At 39.6% G+C, this 17,840-nt stretch overlaps 1 protein-coding gene across 1 annotated transcript in view; it reads right to left on the bottom strand.

Annotated features, from left to right (window-relative positions):
* LOC136764020 (cytosolic phospholipase A2 gamma) overlaps nucleotides 1-17,840 on the bottom strand; it is a 59,203-nt gene that overhangs the window by 7,586 nt on the left and 33,777 nt on the right. Inside the window, exons 11-16 of the mRNA XM_066717851.1 lie at nucleotides 17,002-17,070; nucleotides 14,521-14,640; nucleotides 13,758-13,871; nucleotides 12,595-12,690; nucleotides 9,617-9,765; nucleotides 8,480-8,648 (exon numbers count right to left, since the gene is read on the bottom strand). Coding sequence (XP_066573948.1) covers nucleotides 8,480-8,648; nucleotides 9,617-9,765; nucleotides 12,595-12,690; nucleotides 13,758-13,871; nucleotides 14,521-14,640; nucleotides 17,002-17,070 — 717 coding nt within the window. The remainder of the gene's footprint in view (nucleotides 1-8,479; nucleotides 8,649-9,616; nucleotides 9,766-12,594; nucleotides 12,691-13,757; nucleotides 13,872-14,520; nucleotides 14,641-17,001; nucleotides 17,071-17,840) is intronic.

The raw sequence follows: 17,840 nt of genomic DNA, 5'->3' as shown, positions 1-17,840 counted from the left end.
TGAAGGACTATGCCTTTTTTGGAGGCTCCTTATATACAATGATTACATGATTGTCTCACCTATTTCATATCACCTTCTTATTTCAACTTGTCACATTGCTATTAGTCCTAAATTGCCCCTGTCCCAACTTTTTTGGAACGTGTTGCATGCATCAATTTCAAAATAAACGTTTACCTTAAAAAAAACTATGCAGTTGATTAGGTAAAACATCAAATACCTTGTCTTTATACGTTTTTTTTTTAAATACAAGTCAACGTACATTTACAAATCACTCCTCTTTGTTTTTATTAGAATTTTCCATACTGTCCCAACTTTTTCGGAATTGGGGTTGTAGATATGAAGAGTTGCACACTTTAGATGGAGTACTGCAAAACACTATAGCTGATTTACATATAGACTATAGATGTCTACTAAGATATACGAACATTCTATAACTGCCTTATTGAGACTTTATAGATCTATTAGGACATCCATGTTTAGTAGTAAATTACTTTAAGCATCAGCATTATTTCAGACCACCTTTACTCCAATGTACTCCTGTTCTAACAAATTTTATTTGTAGTCCATGTATATCAATCAAGTCTCCTATACACATAGAAAAACATATTCAATTTGCTTGGGAGCTCAAATCCACCCAATAGTGATCAGTCTAGAGTAAAAACCACACCAACCCCTTCTATTTTCATCCCCCCTTTATAGCTTTGGATCAAACCAATCAATCTATATTAAGGAATACCCAGTTGCTATTAACAACAAGGCAAAAAATAAATAATCCACATTATACCAAATACACTGGTTTAAACTGTAGAATTACAAACTACATACACAAAACCAGTATCATTATTCCCATTAATGAGAGTTGGGTACAATTCTATTATATAAAACACACATCAACACGATACCTGGATGGAGCATGACATTTAAACAGGAAATAGTCCTCACGCAAGATCTAAATCGCTCTCATATCAAAGGAAACCCTTCACTGCAACAAATTCATAAAGGAATAACCAAGAGGAAACATTAGCAGACTGAAGAAAATACACATACCAGTAAAGAAAAACAAAAGCAAACAAAACAAATGCCCTACCAGATTAAACAATGCAAGAAAGGAAAATGCTGTTTAAGACGTGATCCTCATATGGTTTCAGGGCAGGAAAACCTCTCCCACGTAACCAAACCAGATAAGTATTGATTATTTAAATACCATACTGCTATCATAGTGATGTATAATGCTAACGAACACTTTCAGCAGATTGAACAGTAGAACAGATCAAACACAACAGCAAAACAAATGGCAAATAAAAACAATAACAATAATGATAGTATGCAAGGACATTTCCTGTTTAAGGGATGAGAGGCAAAGCCGCTTCATCACGGGGCAGTAATATTATCCAGTCACAATCACATTCTTTCTACGGCATACTGGTGGATTAAAGCCATGCATTTATGAATGAATCTAATGGAGCATCATTTCAGCACTAGGTTAAAATAAAATGCCTAGAGCAAAGTACAAAGTATTAATTTGGAAGGAAACGGTTAATAAAGTGTTTATTTCTTACATTTATAGAGCGTTAATTATAACAGTTATAACTATGTACTTGTTCAATTAATAGACTCATTTATAAATGGCTTTAGTAACATTGACAATTGCATTTATTAATGGTTATAAAGTGATAATTAAATCCATGGTAATGTGTTTTATAAACTAGAAATAATGGCATTAGTAACACATCTGTTTGTGATTCTAACTTATTTGTTCAATCTTTATAAATTAGTTCTTCATCATCTGTTAAGGCTTCATAAAGCATTTACAGTGAGGGAAAAAAGTATTTGATCCCCTGCTGATTTTGTACGTTTGCCCACTGACAAAGAAATGATCAGTGTATAATTTTAATGGTAGGTGTATTTTAACAGTGAGAGACAGAATAACAACAAACAAATCCAGAAAAACGCATTTCAAAAAAGTTATAAATTGATTTGCATGTTAATGAGGGAAATGAGGATTTGATCCCCTATCAATCAGCAAGATTTCTGGCTCCCAGGTGTCTTTTATACAGGTAATGAGCTGAGATTAGGAGCACTCTCTTAAAGGAAGTGCTCCTAATCTCAGCTCGTTACCTGTATAAAAGACACCTGTTCACAGAAGCAATCAATCAATCAGATTCCAAACTCTCCACCATGGCCAAGATCAAAAATGCTGTCCAAGGATGTCAGGGACAAGATTGTAGACCTACACAAGGCTGGAATGGGCTACAAGACCATCGCCAAGCAGCTTGTTGAGGAGGTGACAACAGTTGGTGTGATTATTCGCAAATAGAAGAAACACAAAATAACTGTCAGTCTCCCTCGGTCTGGGGCTCCATGCAAGATCTCACCTCATGGAGTTTCAATGATCAAGAGAACGGTGAGGAATCAGCCCAGAACTACACGGGAGGATCTTGTTAATGATCTCAAGGCAGCTGGGACCATAGTCACCAAGAAAACAATTGGTAAAACACTACGCCGTGAAGGACTGAAATCCTGCAGCACCCGCAAGTCCCCCTGCTCAAGAAAGCACATGTTCAGGCCCGTCTGAAGTTTGCCAATGAACATCTGAATGATTCAGAGGAGAACTGGGTGAAAGTGCTGTGGTCAGATGAGACCAAAATCGAGCTCTTTGGCATCAACTCAACTCGCCGTGTTTGGAGGAGGAGGAATGACCCCAAGAACACCATCCCCACCGTCAAACATGGAGGTGGAAACATTATGCTTTGTGGGGTGTTTTTCTGCTAAAGGGACAGGACAACTGCACCGCATCAAAGGGACAATGGACAATGGCCATGTACCGTCAAATCTTGGGTGAGAACCTCCTTCCCTCAGCCAGGGCATTGAAAATGGGTCGTGGATGGGTATTCCAGCATGACATTGACCCAAAACACACAGCCAAGGCAACAAAGGAGTGGCTCAAGAAGAAGCACATTAAGGTCCTGGAGTGGCCTAGCCAGTCTCCAGACCTTAATCCCATAGAAAATCTGTGGAGGGAGCTGAAGGTTCGAGTTGCCCCTCAAAACCTTAATGAGTTGGAGAGGATATGCAAAGAGGAGTGGGACAAAATCCCTCCTGAGATGTGTGCAAACCTGGTGGCCAACTACAAGAAACATCTGACCTCTGTGATTGCCAACAAGGGTTTTGCCACCAAGTACTAAGTCAAAGGGGTCAAATACTTATTTCTCTTATTAACATGCAAATCAATTTATAACTTTTTTGAAATATGTTTTTCTGGATTTGTTTGTTGTTATTCTGTCTCTCACTGTTAAAATACACCTACCATTAAAATTACAGACTGATCATTTCTTTGTCAGTGGACAAACATACAAAATCAGCAAGGGATCAAATACATGTTTCCCTCACTGTATATTATAAAGTGCTATCACTTAGATTTTCAGAAAGCTTTTGAGAAGGTTCCACACCAAACACTGATCCTAAAATTGGAAGCTGTAGGTATTCAGGGTAATATAAGTAGATGCATTATCAACTGGTTGATGTATAGGAAACGGAGGGTGTTGATTAGAGGAGTCACTTCTAACTGGAGTGAGGTTGTTAGTGGAGTTCCACAGGGATCAGTATTAGGGCCTTTGCTTTTTCTAATCTATATTAATGATCTGGACTCTGGCATAGTTAGCACATTTGCAGATGATACTGTGGTGGAAGAAAGAATAAAGTTTTGGAGTTGGGAGTTCTAATAAGAATTTATTACGTGCATGGGAAGAACAGCAACTAGATTTTAGGCTAGCATAACAATGTTCTTCAAAAGTTTTGAGGTAATACAAAGCTTTTATATCCCCTCTGGGACATACCCTCAAGGGGCTTTAATATGTTTAATATGTTATAATCATTGTCTGAATGGTCATTTCTAATAACTAGCAGTGATTTAATTCTCATTCTAAACTAAGTCTTCCCATCTCATCAATATTATAATCAATACTCTGAATAATAATCATTAACCTCTACAATGCCAATTGCATAAGAAGGTAATTTGCAGATAATACATTGCAAGAAAGGAATGTGAGTTGCTGGTAACAGAAGAAGGGAGTGATAGAGAAGTTAAGACATGAATGCAGGCCATCAAAGTTACTAACGCGAACTCCAGAGTCATGGCACACAAAATACAAAGAAAGACTAGAATATATATACATATATATTTCCCCCACAATACCTAAAATATGTGGCTCAGCAGATACAATCTCGGCAGCACAGGCTATTCAAAGGGACTTAGATAACATTCAGTTGTTGGCTGACACCTGGCAGATGAAATTCAATGTGGACAAGTGCAAGGTGTTACATGCAGGTAACAAAAATGTCCAGTATAATTACACTATGGGAGGAACAGAACTAGAAGAAGTAATGCATGAGAAAGACTTAGGAGTTTATGTGGACTCATCACTTTCTCCATCCAAACAATGTGGGGAAGCAATAAAAAAGGCAAACAGAATGTTAGGGTATATTGTCAGAAGTGTAGAATTGAGAACAAGGGCAGTGATGTTCAGACTGTACAATGCACTAGTTAGAGCTCATCTGGATACTGTGTGCAGTTCTGGGCTCCACACTTAAATACACTGTGTAGCGTTATGATGGGTTATTTTGATAAGAGCATTTTAGCTCTGAGCTGAAGCACTGATCCAAAGAAGACCTCTCCATCCAAAGTTATCAGATTTCCTTAAAGTGTGGGACTGGTTTGCATCAAAGTGACAGTCTGGGAGGATGGCACCGAGAATAGGCCAAATAGTCTGGAATCCTGCTGTGAAATGTCTGGGGAAGGGGGCCTGTAGGTAATAAAAACTCTTTGAAATGGACGAGAGCCGAAATCCAGACACAGAGCTACGAACCCGGGCCAACCGGCATTTCCAAAAGATGGCATGGATTGACATCAGTCATAAATCAAGCCCCCCACCAATAGGACACTGGGGGCTGAAACCGAAATCCAATCTCAAAAACTGAAGAACCAATCATCTATTGATTTGACAGGCGTATAAAGGACTCTCTCTCTCTCTCACCTGAACCAGAAACTTGCTGCCACAGCTCAACCTGTAGCTCTGTTGCCAGAACCAGAACCAGAAACCAACTAAGTCTTTACCAGGCAACAGAAGAGTTAAACTGGGAGAAGGAGATTGAGCCGTACGAAGAATTATTTTAAAGGACTTTATTAAATAAAGAACTTTACAGACTGCGCTGCCCGCCTGTGCCCACCTGATCAGTGGAGTTTTACAGCTGGACAAGTCGACTGTATACGAAAGTGTTCAGTCATTTAAATAGCTATTTGAGTCTTAAGAAACTTGACCCTTGGAACGAACAGGGCCCTGCTTTCCTCAAAGACTTTGTCTTCAAGTAACTACGGTGGAACCCTGCTTGCAAAGAAGATTTTGTTCATGATTCATGACATTTGAGAAATCAATTAGAAATGTTAATCTGTGATTCATAACTCTAGAATGAGTAATATCATTTAGTTTTCTTAAATATAAATGTGTGTTGCATTAAACTGTTTTGTTGATAATTTTAGAAATAAAATCTGTCAACGCCGAGAAATATCTTCTCATTCCTGTTTAACTGTTTAGTCTGAAATTGACACAAGTTAATAGACATTAGATTATTGGTGGCCCTGCCTATCCTTAATCATTGAATAATAATCAGTTAAGGGAAATTGTGGTAACAAGTAATGATAGGATCTTTCTTGGCACAAACGTAAATGAGACTGATATATATATATAACGAGAAGTTACCTGACATAAATACTAACCTGCGTAGTTATTTAATGTCTGACTAACAATACTAATGAGAGACTCACCTTCGTCTTACTAACCGGTATTGTAGTCAATGTGTTTATAACCTTTTTTGTTTAACGATTTGTGTGTTATCATATGCGATCCCATGGTCTTTGATTTGGTCACGGAAGTGATTTGTCTCTGATTTGTTGATCTAGAGTTGAATTTTAATTAGTTTTCCCTTTTGTATAATTAGTGTAGTGCTACATTTAGTCTTTGTTTTTGAATAAATTTGACAATTTATATCTTTGGAATTGGTGTCTGCGTCCAATTATTACAGAAATTGAGTTCTACAAGATTCCAGGATTCGTGATAAGGTGATACTATAAATTCACTGGATTGGATAGGATCCTCGGATTACTTAGTTATTAATGGACACCAAACGAGACTGATGGGTTGAATGGCCTCCTATCATTTCTTATGTTCTTATGTATATGACTAATGTACTTGAGTTAGTCCATATACGATCATTATAACATTATGACCACTGACAGGTGAAGTGAATAACAATGATAATCTCATTATCATGGCACCTGTCATTGTCCTCAAAGTTGATGTGTTAGAAGCAGGAAAAATGGGCAAGCGTAAGGATCTGAGCGACTTTGACAAGGGACAAATGGTGATGGCTAGACGACTGGGTCAGAGCATCTCCAAAACTGCAGCTCTTGTGGGGTGTTCCCGGCCTGCAGTAGTCAGTACCTATCAAAAGTGGTCCAAAGAAGGAAAAGCGGTGAACCAGCAACAGGGTCATGGGTGGCCAAGGCTCATTGATGCACGTGTGGAGCGAAGGCTGGCCCGTGTGGTCCGATCCAACAGACGAGCTACTATAGCTCAAATTGCTGAAAAAGTTAATGCTGGTTCTGATAGAAAGGTGTCAGAACACACAGTGCATCGCAGTTTGTTGTGTATGGGGCTGCGTAGCCCCAGAACAGTCAGGGTGCCCATGCTGACCCCTGTCCACTGCTGAAAGCGCCTACAATGGGCACGTGAGCATCAGAACTGGACCACGGAGTAATGGAAGAAGGTGGCCTGGTTTGATGAATCAGGTGCCCATTTTAGGTGTTGATTTTGCCTCCAAATTCCCCAGATCTCAATCCAATCAAGCATCTGTGGGATGTGCTGGAAAACAAGTCCGATCCAAGGAGGCCCCACCTCGCAATTTACAGGACTTAAAGAATCTGCTGCTAACGTCTTGGAGCCAGATACCACAGCACACCTTCAGAGGTCTAGTGGAGTCCATGCCTCGACGGCTCAGGGCTGTTTTGGACATACCCAATATTAGGCATAATGTTATGGCTGATCTGTGTATATATTGTAACACAATGTCAGCCACTTACGTACGTGGGTCTGGGTTGTAGGTCGCAGCAGGGGAGTGGGAAGACGCAGGGAAGCCTGAAAAAATGCTTTAAAACAAAATAATCCTAATCTGCCATTACTACCATGGTGATCGCGTCCCTAAATACTCTCGGGCCACTACTCGGTTTCCCGGATACAAAACAAATCATAAACAAAGGAAGAGACAGTCTAGGAGTCGGTATAGTGATAAATGCAGGAATCGTAGTCGTCAGCCGGTCCAGGTCAGGATTGATATTCGGGGTCTCACACGCAGTCAAAATCCGGGTAATCAATTCGCATCTCTCCTTGTCTCTTTGATCGCAAACCAACCACCCTGCTCGCGTTTCCCCTCAGGTACTTTGCATTGTCTAAACATAAGCAGGGTCCTTTTATAGGCTGCTGGTGTGTGTCGGTTGGCAGCTATTCCCGACATCTGCCCTGCAGCTTGTTATGATTGCACAGCCGCTGCGTTCAGTGTCACAATATTTAATAATTTTAATAATATAAATTAATATTTATATTTATACACCTATATCTATATATGTATATGTTCTACGGCTCTATGATAAGTTAATGTACTCATGGTATGCTCATGTGGAGAACATATGAGGGGGTCGAATTGTCGTATGTGTGAGGCGGGTACACTCTTCAACTCTTGTCGTGGTTGATGGTCCTGGGTGTACAGTGCAGCATTAGGGTACTGTCCGAATGTCCACCAACATGCTGCATGCTACTAACCATGTTTCCTATGTATGTATGTATGGATGTATGGATTGACACTCAGCCAAAAACAAAAAGTTTAAGAATTTGTTCTGGTGCCGCACACATACAACCATAAATTCGCTGGAATGGTGCTGTATGCAGAATTAATGCCAACCTTTTCAATGTGTTATTTTGCATGTCGCAAATCAGTTTTGAAGCATCCGTACAAATATAGGAGGAAAACTGCTCAAAATGTATTTTTGAATATGACAAATGATGTGCATGTTTGCATGGTAGTCATTTGTGCCACGCATACCCCTCTGTGCAGTGTGCAAACCCTATGAATAACGGGCCCATAGTCTCTTAGATCTGCATATTAATTAACAAAACATGGATATACAGTAAATTATTTTTTATCAAATATTACTTTCTGTGATGAAATTAGGGGTTTTCCTTGTTCCCATCTTGACAACACCTGGATTAACTCAGGACTCAAACCCTTCACTGATTCTGGGGATCATCTCTCTGTAACATATATCACTCTATTTTTTTACCAGGAAAAAAGCATCTTAAGTCTTTGCAACTGGGGAACAGGAAATCATCAGTAAAGGTGTTCTGGTAACAGAGAGGGAGCAGCGACTGACCTCCACAGTTGACCTTGTTGAAGAGAGGGAAGTGCATCACAGTGGGCGTGTTCTTCCCTCTGTAGATGTAGCAGTCAGAGGGACAGGCCTTCTCCTTCTCACTCACCGCTGGGATGAATGGGAAGGGAATATTGTTCTTCTTACTGTACTCTGCTGCTTGGCGGACTGTCTGCAGGACCAGAGAGAGAAAGAGGGTGGGGGTGGGGTGGGGCAGTAGGAGAGAGAGAGAGAGAGTGAGAGAGAGAGAGGGGGAGAGATAGATAGAGAGATTGAGTGTGTGAGTGAGTGAGTTTGGAGTAAGAGAAAGACTGATGAGATATCTAAGATTGATCTTATCACCAATTCACCAATCAGTCAGGATTCCATGCATGTTCATCAATAGTGGAGTTTACAGTGTTTTGGATGGGTGCAGTTAAATGGAAAAAAACGTCCACAGAGAAGGACAGGGTCGGAGATCGGAGATCCACATCTACTATGAACCCACATTTCACTTGCAAACTAGTGTGAACAGTATCATCTGTATCTTTAAAAGAGTGCAGGGGTATTTACTAGTGTTTCACCCCTAAGGAGATGGCACGAAACCTTGGTGTCATCTGTTACCATAATCTATCCATTGAATCACATTCAGAATCTGTCAGAATTCCGCCCGCTTTATTTGCATGTTGTCGTGGTGACGGCAAAATAAAAAATAGGCCCATCTCAAAATCTAAAGTGCTTTACACAATAAGCAATCAATAAAATAGGGTAAGAAAACAGCAAACATAGCTAATTAACATTGATTTGCTAATTGCTAATAGCTAATTGATAACATTGAAGGGACAGAGCTTTCCTTAATGCAAGGGGAATCGTGTTCCAAAGACGAGGCACGTAGCCTCGTCTTTGGAACAACCAGTAATCTTTGTTCCCCAGAACTCAATGTATACACCGGGAAAGTAAAATAAAAACAACCCATGTGAACCCCTGAACCTCCTTAAATAAACAGCCAGGTTCAGTGTGAGATGACTTAGGTTTTCATCTACTCCATCTGAACTAACAGTGTGCTTTAACAGCTCTATATGTTACTTTATTACATTGCTGTACTATATATAACACTGTGCTGTACTTGGCAGTTGTTTTGCACTGCACTAGTATATTAACCTTGAATGGGTCTCCAGTGCTGAAGTCGAAGGACAGGATGATCTGCACTTGTCTCTCTGGCCTCAGGACCAGCGGGTAGCCACAGTTATTGGACAGTCCAGCGTCTATCAGGTGGATCTTCTCATCCTGGACCAGGTCACTGGGGAGACCTGGAGTGGGATTGATAAGAACAGACAGGTGTAGAAGCATCACAGTGTAGCGCTTGGTGCTGTAGAGTCACTGTGCTTAGCACACTCACATATATAGTTGTGTCATCTATGCATTGTGGTGCTGCAGATACAGTGAGGGAAAAAAGTATTTGATCCCCTGCTGATTTTGTATGTTTGCCCACTGACAAAGAAATGATCAGTGTATCATTTTCATGGTAGTTGTATTTTAACAGTGAGAGACAGAACAACAACAAAAAAATCCAGAAAAACGCATTTCAAAATAGTTATAAATTGATTTGCATGTTAATGAGGGAAATAAGGATTTGATCCCCTATCAATCAGCAAGATTTCTGGCTCCCAGGTGTCTTTTATACAGGTAACGAGCTGAGATTAGGAGCACTCTCTTAAAGGGAGTGCTCCTAATCTCAGCTCGTTACCTGTATAAAAGACACCTGTTCACAGAAGCAATCAATCAATCAGATTCCAAACTCTCCACCATGGCCAAGACCAAAGAGCTGTCCAAGGATGTCAGGGTCAAGACTGTAGACCTACACAAGGCTGGAATGGGCTACAAGACCATTGCCAAGCAGCTTGGTGAGAAGGTGACAACAGTTGGTGCGATTATTCGCAAATGGAAGAAACATGAAATAACTGTCAGTCTCCCTCGGTCTGGGGCTCCATGCAAGATCTCACCTCGTGGAGTTTCAATGATCATGAGAACGGTGAGGAATCAGCCCAGAACTACACGGGAGGATCTTGTTAATGATCTCAAGGCAGCTGGGACCATACTCACCAAGAAAACAATTGGTAACACACTACGCCGTGAAGGACTGAAATCCTGCAGCGTCTGCAAGGTCCCCCTGCTCAAGAAAGCACATGTACAGGCCCGTCTGAAGTTTGCCAATGAACATCTGAATGATTCAGAGGAGAACTGGGTGAAAGTGTTGTGGTCAGATGAGACCAAAATCGAGCTCTTTGGCATCAACTCAACTCGCCGTGTTTGGAGGAGGAGGAATGACCCCAAGAACACCATCCCCACCGTCAAACATGGAGGTGGAAACATTATGCTTTATAGGTGTTTTTCTGCTAAGGGGACAGGACAACTGCACCACATCAAAGGGACGATGGACGGGGCCATGTACCGTCAAATCTTGGGTGAGAACCTCCTTCCCTCAGCCAGGGCATTGAAAATGGGTCGTGGATGGGTATTCCAGCATGACAATGACCCAAAACACACAGCCAGGGCAACAAAGGAGTGGCTCAAGAAGAAGCACATTAAGGTCCTGGAGTGGCCTAGCCAGTCTCCAGACCTTAATCCCATAGAAGATCTGTGGAGGGAGCTGAAGGTTCGAGTTGCCAAACGTCAGCCTCGAAACCTTAATGACTTGGAGAGGATTTTCAAAGAGGAGTAGGACAAAATCCCTCCTGAGATGTGTGCAAACTTGGTGGCCAACTACAAGAAACGTCTGACCTCTGTGATTGCCAACAAGGGTTTTGCCACCAAGTACTAAGTCAAAGGGGTCAAATACTTATTTCCCTCATTAACATGCAAATCAATTTATAACTTTTTTGAAATGCATTTTTCTAGATTTTTTTGTTGTTATTCTGTCTCTCACTGTTAAAATACACCTACCATTAAAATTACAGACTGATAATTTCTTTGTCAGTGGGCAAACGTACAAAATCAGCAGGGGATCAAATACTTTTTTCCCTCACTGTACATTTGCAATGCAATGTACCACCCTGTATTGTAGGGATGGCTCGATATCACTTTTTCTTTACCGATACTGATACCTCAACCTTGACTATCTGCCGATGCCGATATCATTACCGATCTGATATTGTTTTTTAATACTAAGCTGTTAATATGCCATATGTATGGATGCACTTTGCTTCTGATAGCCGTCTAAAAAACATCATGCTCAAACTGTGAAACAAATTCTCTATTTCCCTAAAGGAAATAATACAAACCCACAACGACTTATGCAATAATGCTGCTTCCATTTATTTAGTGGAACTCTTAAATAAATAAAAAAATTAAGCAGCATTTAAACATTCAAAATGAAAACGGAAATATCACTGTACAACTGTGCAAAATTCAAATCACAACATTTAGTTAACACAAAATATATACAGCTCGGAAAAAAATTAAGAGACCACTAAACATTGATTATATTGATTATAGTGTCATACACTGGATTAAAAGATGACAATATAAATAACTGAAACCTCAATATATACATGTAAAAATAAAAGCATTTCCAGTAAAAAAAAAAAAACTTTTCAATGTAGAATGTAACTCAAATAATTTAACATTAACATAAATAGCATCTTCATTGTTTGTCCTTAGTTAGGCAGATTATTCTTCACAAAAAATATGTCGCTATTATTTTACATGATTATTTTATTCTGTGTGAGTGTTATTCCATGCTGTATACTAAGGAGGGGGTGTAATTCTCAGATATATAATTATTTAATGTTTTGTTTTTTTCAAAACAAAATGTAACTTCTTCACATCATGTCATTTTACAAAGAAATAAGATAAATCATTACATGTAATGTGGACGAAATTGGGAAGAGAAATTAAAGTCTTTAAAGCCGTAATACTCCGTAATACATTCCTTGGCTCCAACTCTGTACTGTTGCATTTGAACCACAGTCAACTGTGCAAAAAGCATTCAGAGAGGCAGAATCTTGAAATCAGAACTCCTAATTATGATACCTTTATACTTTTATTATAAGATATTTTTTTGCATTGTAATATATTATTTATTGTGTTTAATTTTACTCAAGTTAATTTAACAGCATTGCAACATAATATATACTCACCTGTGTTGGGAAACTGATACAAGAAGTTGAACTTGGTTCCCCAGGTCCAGTTTATCACCAGATTCAACATTTTCTTCAATAGATTAAACATTTTCTCTAAACACAAACATTAAATGAGCCATGTTAATAGTAACCAATGGCATTCTTATTCTGCCTGTCTCTACATATCCATCTTCAGCTCTCAGTGTCAGAATCCAGTTGATCTCTGGTTTCTTTTCTAGCAATATCTCTCAACTATCCAATTACTTACATTTGTGGAGTTGGGACTAAGATTTACACATTTTATTTTTACAGCTGCTAAATGAAAGTAAGGTGATTCTTTGAGATAGGGTACCCACAACACATTTGAGTCTGGTGACTTAAAGGGGACTTCAAATCTAAGTTACCCTGTGGGTGATGCTATGGCAGGTGTCAGGATATGCGCTGCGCCAGAGCCACAGCTGAGAGAGCAGAGGAAAGAGAGAGAGCGAGAGAGAGACTTTTCTGGGCAGAGTGAGTGCCACATCTGGATTAGTTTGTTTTAGATTGCTTGATAAAAAAAATATCTGATTAACAATAATAAATTACCTATCTTACTCAAATTGTAGTGCTTTGTAATCCTGGTGTGTGAACAAAAGTGCTTTGTAACTGACGCTAGTCTGAAGGCAATGTGGTTCCACACACTGACACGACTCTACAGCTCCACAAAATATTCACTTTCTTGAATGAGACTGTGACTAAAATCAACCAAACTAAATTAACAGTGATGTTAGGTCAGTGTTTGTAGTGTAGCTGTTATGTTTTCCTTGCAGTTGCTTTGCTGAGGGACCACATATGGAATCTCAAGGTAACATCCCAAGTCTAAAGTTTCTTAATTTTTTACCGCCTCTTAATTTTGTGTACATATGCCTGCTTGTTCCCAGTGCTTATAACAGTGACATAACTATCACATTTCTGCTCACATTACCTCTGGAAGACCCCAGTATTAGAATCCCACTCTGTGTGCTGCTCTTGTATTATGAGTATTATACTTATTTAACTATTATGTGATGCCCTTACCCCTTCAGCTAGGGCAATAGATATACTTTTTGCTTTTGTGGCACCACCCAGGGTAAATGTGTCAGGTAAGGAATTAATAATTATAATAAGATAAAGACTGTCCCTTTTAAGTGACATCAACTTGCCATTGATTGAAACGAGAATAATCTCAGTGACTTCAGAGATGTGCATCTCTTGCTCTTCCCTGTTTTGCATCTCCCATGTTTTGTGTATCTTCTGCAACTGTCTGTATTCCTCCCCTTAACACAAGAGAGAGGACAAAACATATCAAGCAGACATTTACAGATAATGAGAAGAAAAGTGCACACAGATTAAAAAACATAATTGTTGAAAAATACACAGGGACACAATCATATAGAATGTCCAAAAATATACAAAAAAAACTGGTGTTGTGAGGCAAAGGTTTATATGCTTCCCAAACAACATAATTTGTCCTGCAAACAGAAAACACTTTTCCCAGATTCACCCCAGTTAACTCATGTAGTTCAGGCATTGTTGTAGTTTGGTTGGAAAATGTGGGAGAAACCTTTGACCCCTGAGCACATGGTGTTAGTGTTCTCCAATTGTGGCACAGTTACATGGTGGGCACATTCATAGGTCCATCTCTGGAGCTTAAATACATATCAAGAGCAACCCTATTATTCTTAATATTTTCTTCAATAAATGTTTCATTCTATTTTTTATTTGTGTCAATATTTTGTCTCTGGAATGTAACTATATACTTGATTTGTCATTTTATTTAAATGTGATGTTGTTCAATGTTGTTATGATGCTATTTGGATAGCTGGGTTAAGTCATATACTAAGAAATCTATTTAAAATATGTAAAAAAAAACATTAATTTGAAAAGCAGCAGTTATAGTTATATGCAGAACATATTATGTTTTACCCTCCTGGGTGGCCATTAATTTCCGAAGAATGGGTTTGCAGTCCTCCTCAGAATGAAAGGCCACGTGTAGGTCAAACAGTAACAGGACTTTAGTGCAGTGCTTGCAGCCACAGTGATCCCCTGTCAGTGAGAGAGGTGGGTAATGTGAGGAATACATGAAGAAGAAAAAAACATTTAAATGGATTGTAAGTCAACCAAACAATGGAGGCATTTAGAAAAGATTGGTGTTGTTTTGCCGAAGTTTTTGCATATAGCATTTAAAATCATGCCTGCCATTTTTTCACCAGTCTGCAGAGAAATCACTACCTGCACCTATGGCTGGTAGGCTGGTTTTTACTAAAGTGTCTCAAATCATGTCATGTTGGTTTTGAATAGACAAAAAATGAAATAAGGTATTCTTTATTTTTTCTGTTTCAATACAATCCTCTTTAATGACACACACTGTGTGTGTCATTAAAGAGGATTGTATTGAAACAGAAAAAAATTGACACAAATGGAAATTGGACTTCAAGGCATTCAAGACGGAAAACAGGAGACACTCTGGAACAAACTCCCCAGCGATGCAGTTGAAGCCGAACATTTGGGAACATTCAAAATTAGACTGGATAGGATCCTTGGAACACTTAGTTATTAATGGACACCAAACGAGCACGATGAGACGAATGGCCTCCTCTCGATTGTAAACATTCTTATGTTCTTATTCAGGATTTTATTTACATTACTAAACATCTGTGAACAAGGTGACTACATATGGGCTATATCACGTTTAGCCAGGATCACACTCTCCATCAATGTTACTATACTTGTTGTTAATGAGGCAGTTTATAGTATCTAAGGTGGCTGTGCAGCAGTCGAGAATCACATTTTATGTTTCCATTGTTAAATTGTTTCCATTACATTACTTTGTTGTCACCACACACATGTTCTGGCTAAGGGCAGTTTCTAATCTTTTGGGGTCCATAAGCATTTGTAACAATGACATAGGTTTAGTGTTTTACAAACCGGCGACAGGGTCATGGGCGGCCAAGGCTCATTGATGCCCGTGTGGTCCGATCCAACAGACGAACTACTGTAGCTCAAATTGCTGAAAAAGTGAATGCTGTTTTCTGATAGAAAGGTGTCAGAACACACAGTGCATCGCAGTTTGTTGCATATGGGGCTGCGTAGCTGCAGACCAGTCAGGGTGCCCATGCTGACCCATGTCCACTGCCGAAAGCACCTACAATGGGCACGTGAGCATCAGAACTGGACCAAGGAGCAATGGAAGAAGGTGGCCTGGTCTGATTAATCAAGGTGTTGATTTGGCCTCCAAATTCCCCAGATCTCAATCCAATCGAGCATCTGTGGGATGTACTGGACAAACAAGTCTGATCCATGGAGGCCCCACCTCGCAGCTTACAGGACTTAAAGGATCTGCTGCTAATGTCTTGGTGCGAGATACCACAGCACACCTTCAAAGGTCTAGTGGAGTCCATGCCTCGGCGGGTCAGGGCTGTTTTGGACATACACAATATTAGGCAGGTGGTCATGTAATGGCTGATCTGTGTATATATTGTGACACAATGTCAGCCGCTTACGTACGTGGGTCTGGGTTGTAGGTCGCAGCAGGGGAGTGGGAAGACGCAGGGTGTATATATTGTGATCGGTGTATATATTGTAATGATAATGGTTTTTTTAACTGTAACTAGCTCGAGCCTTCCTTGACACACTCCTGCACCCCCCATGGAAGACGCACTGCAAAGTTTGACCTAAACCAAGCTACAATGAGGTAAGGTGAGCTCGGACTGTCCAGTTAAAGTTAGGAGAAAAAAAACATACAGGCAGCTAGGTTTAGCTACACATTAAATGTCATCATCATTAAAACATTTAGCATGCAAGCAAGCTACTGTACATCAGTAAACACAAAGAATAATCAAATAATATTACAATACCATTGTCTTGTGCTTGTTTTTAATTTAGTTTATTTTTATGATTTTGTGCGCCAGATTGGTGCATTCTTGGTCTTCTTTCCACCATTATAATCTCGGTGCACAATTTTTTTTTTCTAGTGCATACCAAAAACAGATTTATGACAGATTTCTAGAGCATAACTTACATTTGATTCCATGATCAAACATAAAATCCAATCTGAAAACTGATCACTGTAATCAATTATATACAATTTATTAATTATTCGTTTTTGCTAGGGGGCCCCCTAGAGGCTGGGGACCCAAAGCGATCACTTATGTCGGTTATGCCTAGAAGCGGCTCTGTTCTGGCTCTCTGCCCACTGCCCTGCGGCTGTTTGTCTTTGTCTCATGATGGATGAGAATCATTCCATCATTTGTAGTCTTGGTGGAAATAACAATTGTTCTAGACACTGAGTGCAGATAATTCATATAAAGTAAACGGCACCAATACAAAGTAGGGAGAAATTGCTTGGCTTAAACAATGTAAGATGGCACATTTCACACTTCAGAAAACAACTTTACAGGCACTCACCTTTCTGAGAGCTCAAAGTTATATCCATTATCACTTCTGCATCACTGAAAATGTGATGGATTATCCACTCTGCAACAAGGAGGTTTCAGATTAGAAAATTACTATATATAACATCATAAAGGTCAGTGGTTGGCTGTCAGGCACCCAGGTGATTGTACAGTTGTACTTTCAGGTGATTATATATGTATAAAGTGAAGTAGGTTGCTGAGCAAAAGTGTTCTAAAGCTGACACATTAGAGACTGTCATTTGGTTGTATTTTGGTTTTGACAAATGTGGCTTTAAATGTTGTATTTTGTTATTGTTCTCTTACTGTTGCACTGTGAAATCTCTGGAAAGTCATTACATATCAAGTGCAAATCTTTTATTCTTCATGCATATACATCCTATATGGTTACACTTTACAATAGGTCTGCCAACTTACAGTTTATTAACGTAGTAGGTACTTATTAACTACATAAGAACATTACTCATTACTCAGATCAGTGTAATTAAGCATTTTTTAACATGTACTTCATGTGTAAAAAGTGGGCCATGCATGGCAGGGGCCTGGGTTACGTTTCAGAACTGGGGGAGGGGACACTGTCAATATTGGGTGGATGTGTCCCCTATGCCTATAGAGCTGGGCATACAATATTGGGGGGGGGATTTAAAGGTTCTCTCAACATTGGGGAGGACGTGTCCCCCATGTCCCCCCCTAAACCAATGCCTATGATGCCCGGTATAGCTCCAAAGGCATCCTTACCAGACAAATGTGTACTTACCGTTAATCATTTTTACACATTAAGTACATGTTAACTAATGCTTAATTACACTGTTCTTCTGAGTAACTAACGTGTAG

This window comes from Amia ocellicauda, chromosome 12 (assembly GCF_036373705.1).
Source record: "Amia ocellicauda isolate fAmiCal2 chromosome 12, fAmiCal2.hap1, whole genome shotgun sequence".
Classification (NCBI taxonomy): domain Eukaryota; kingdom Metazoa; phylum Chordata; class Actinopteri; order Amiiformes; family Amiidae; genus Amia; species Amia ocellicauda.
This window is presented reverse-complemented; position numbering and strand designations above follow the sequence as displayed.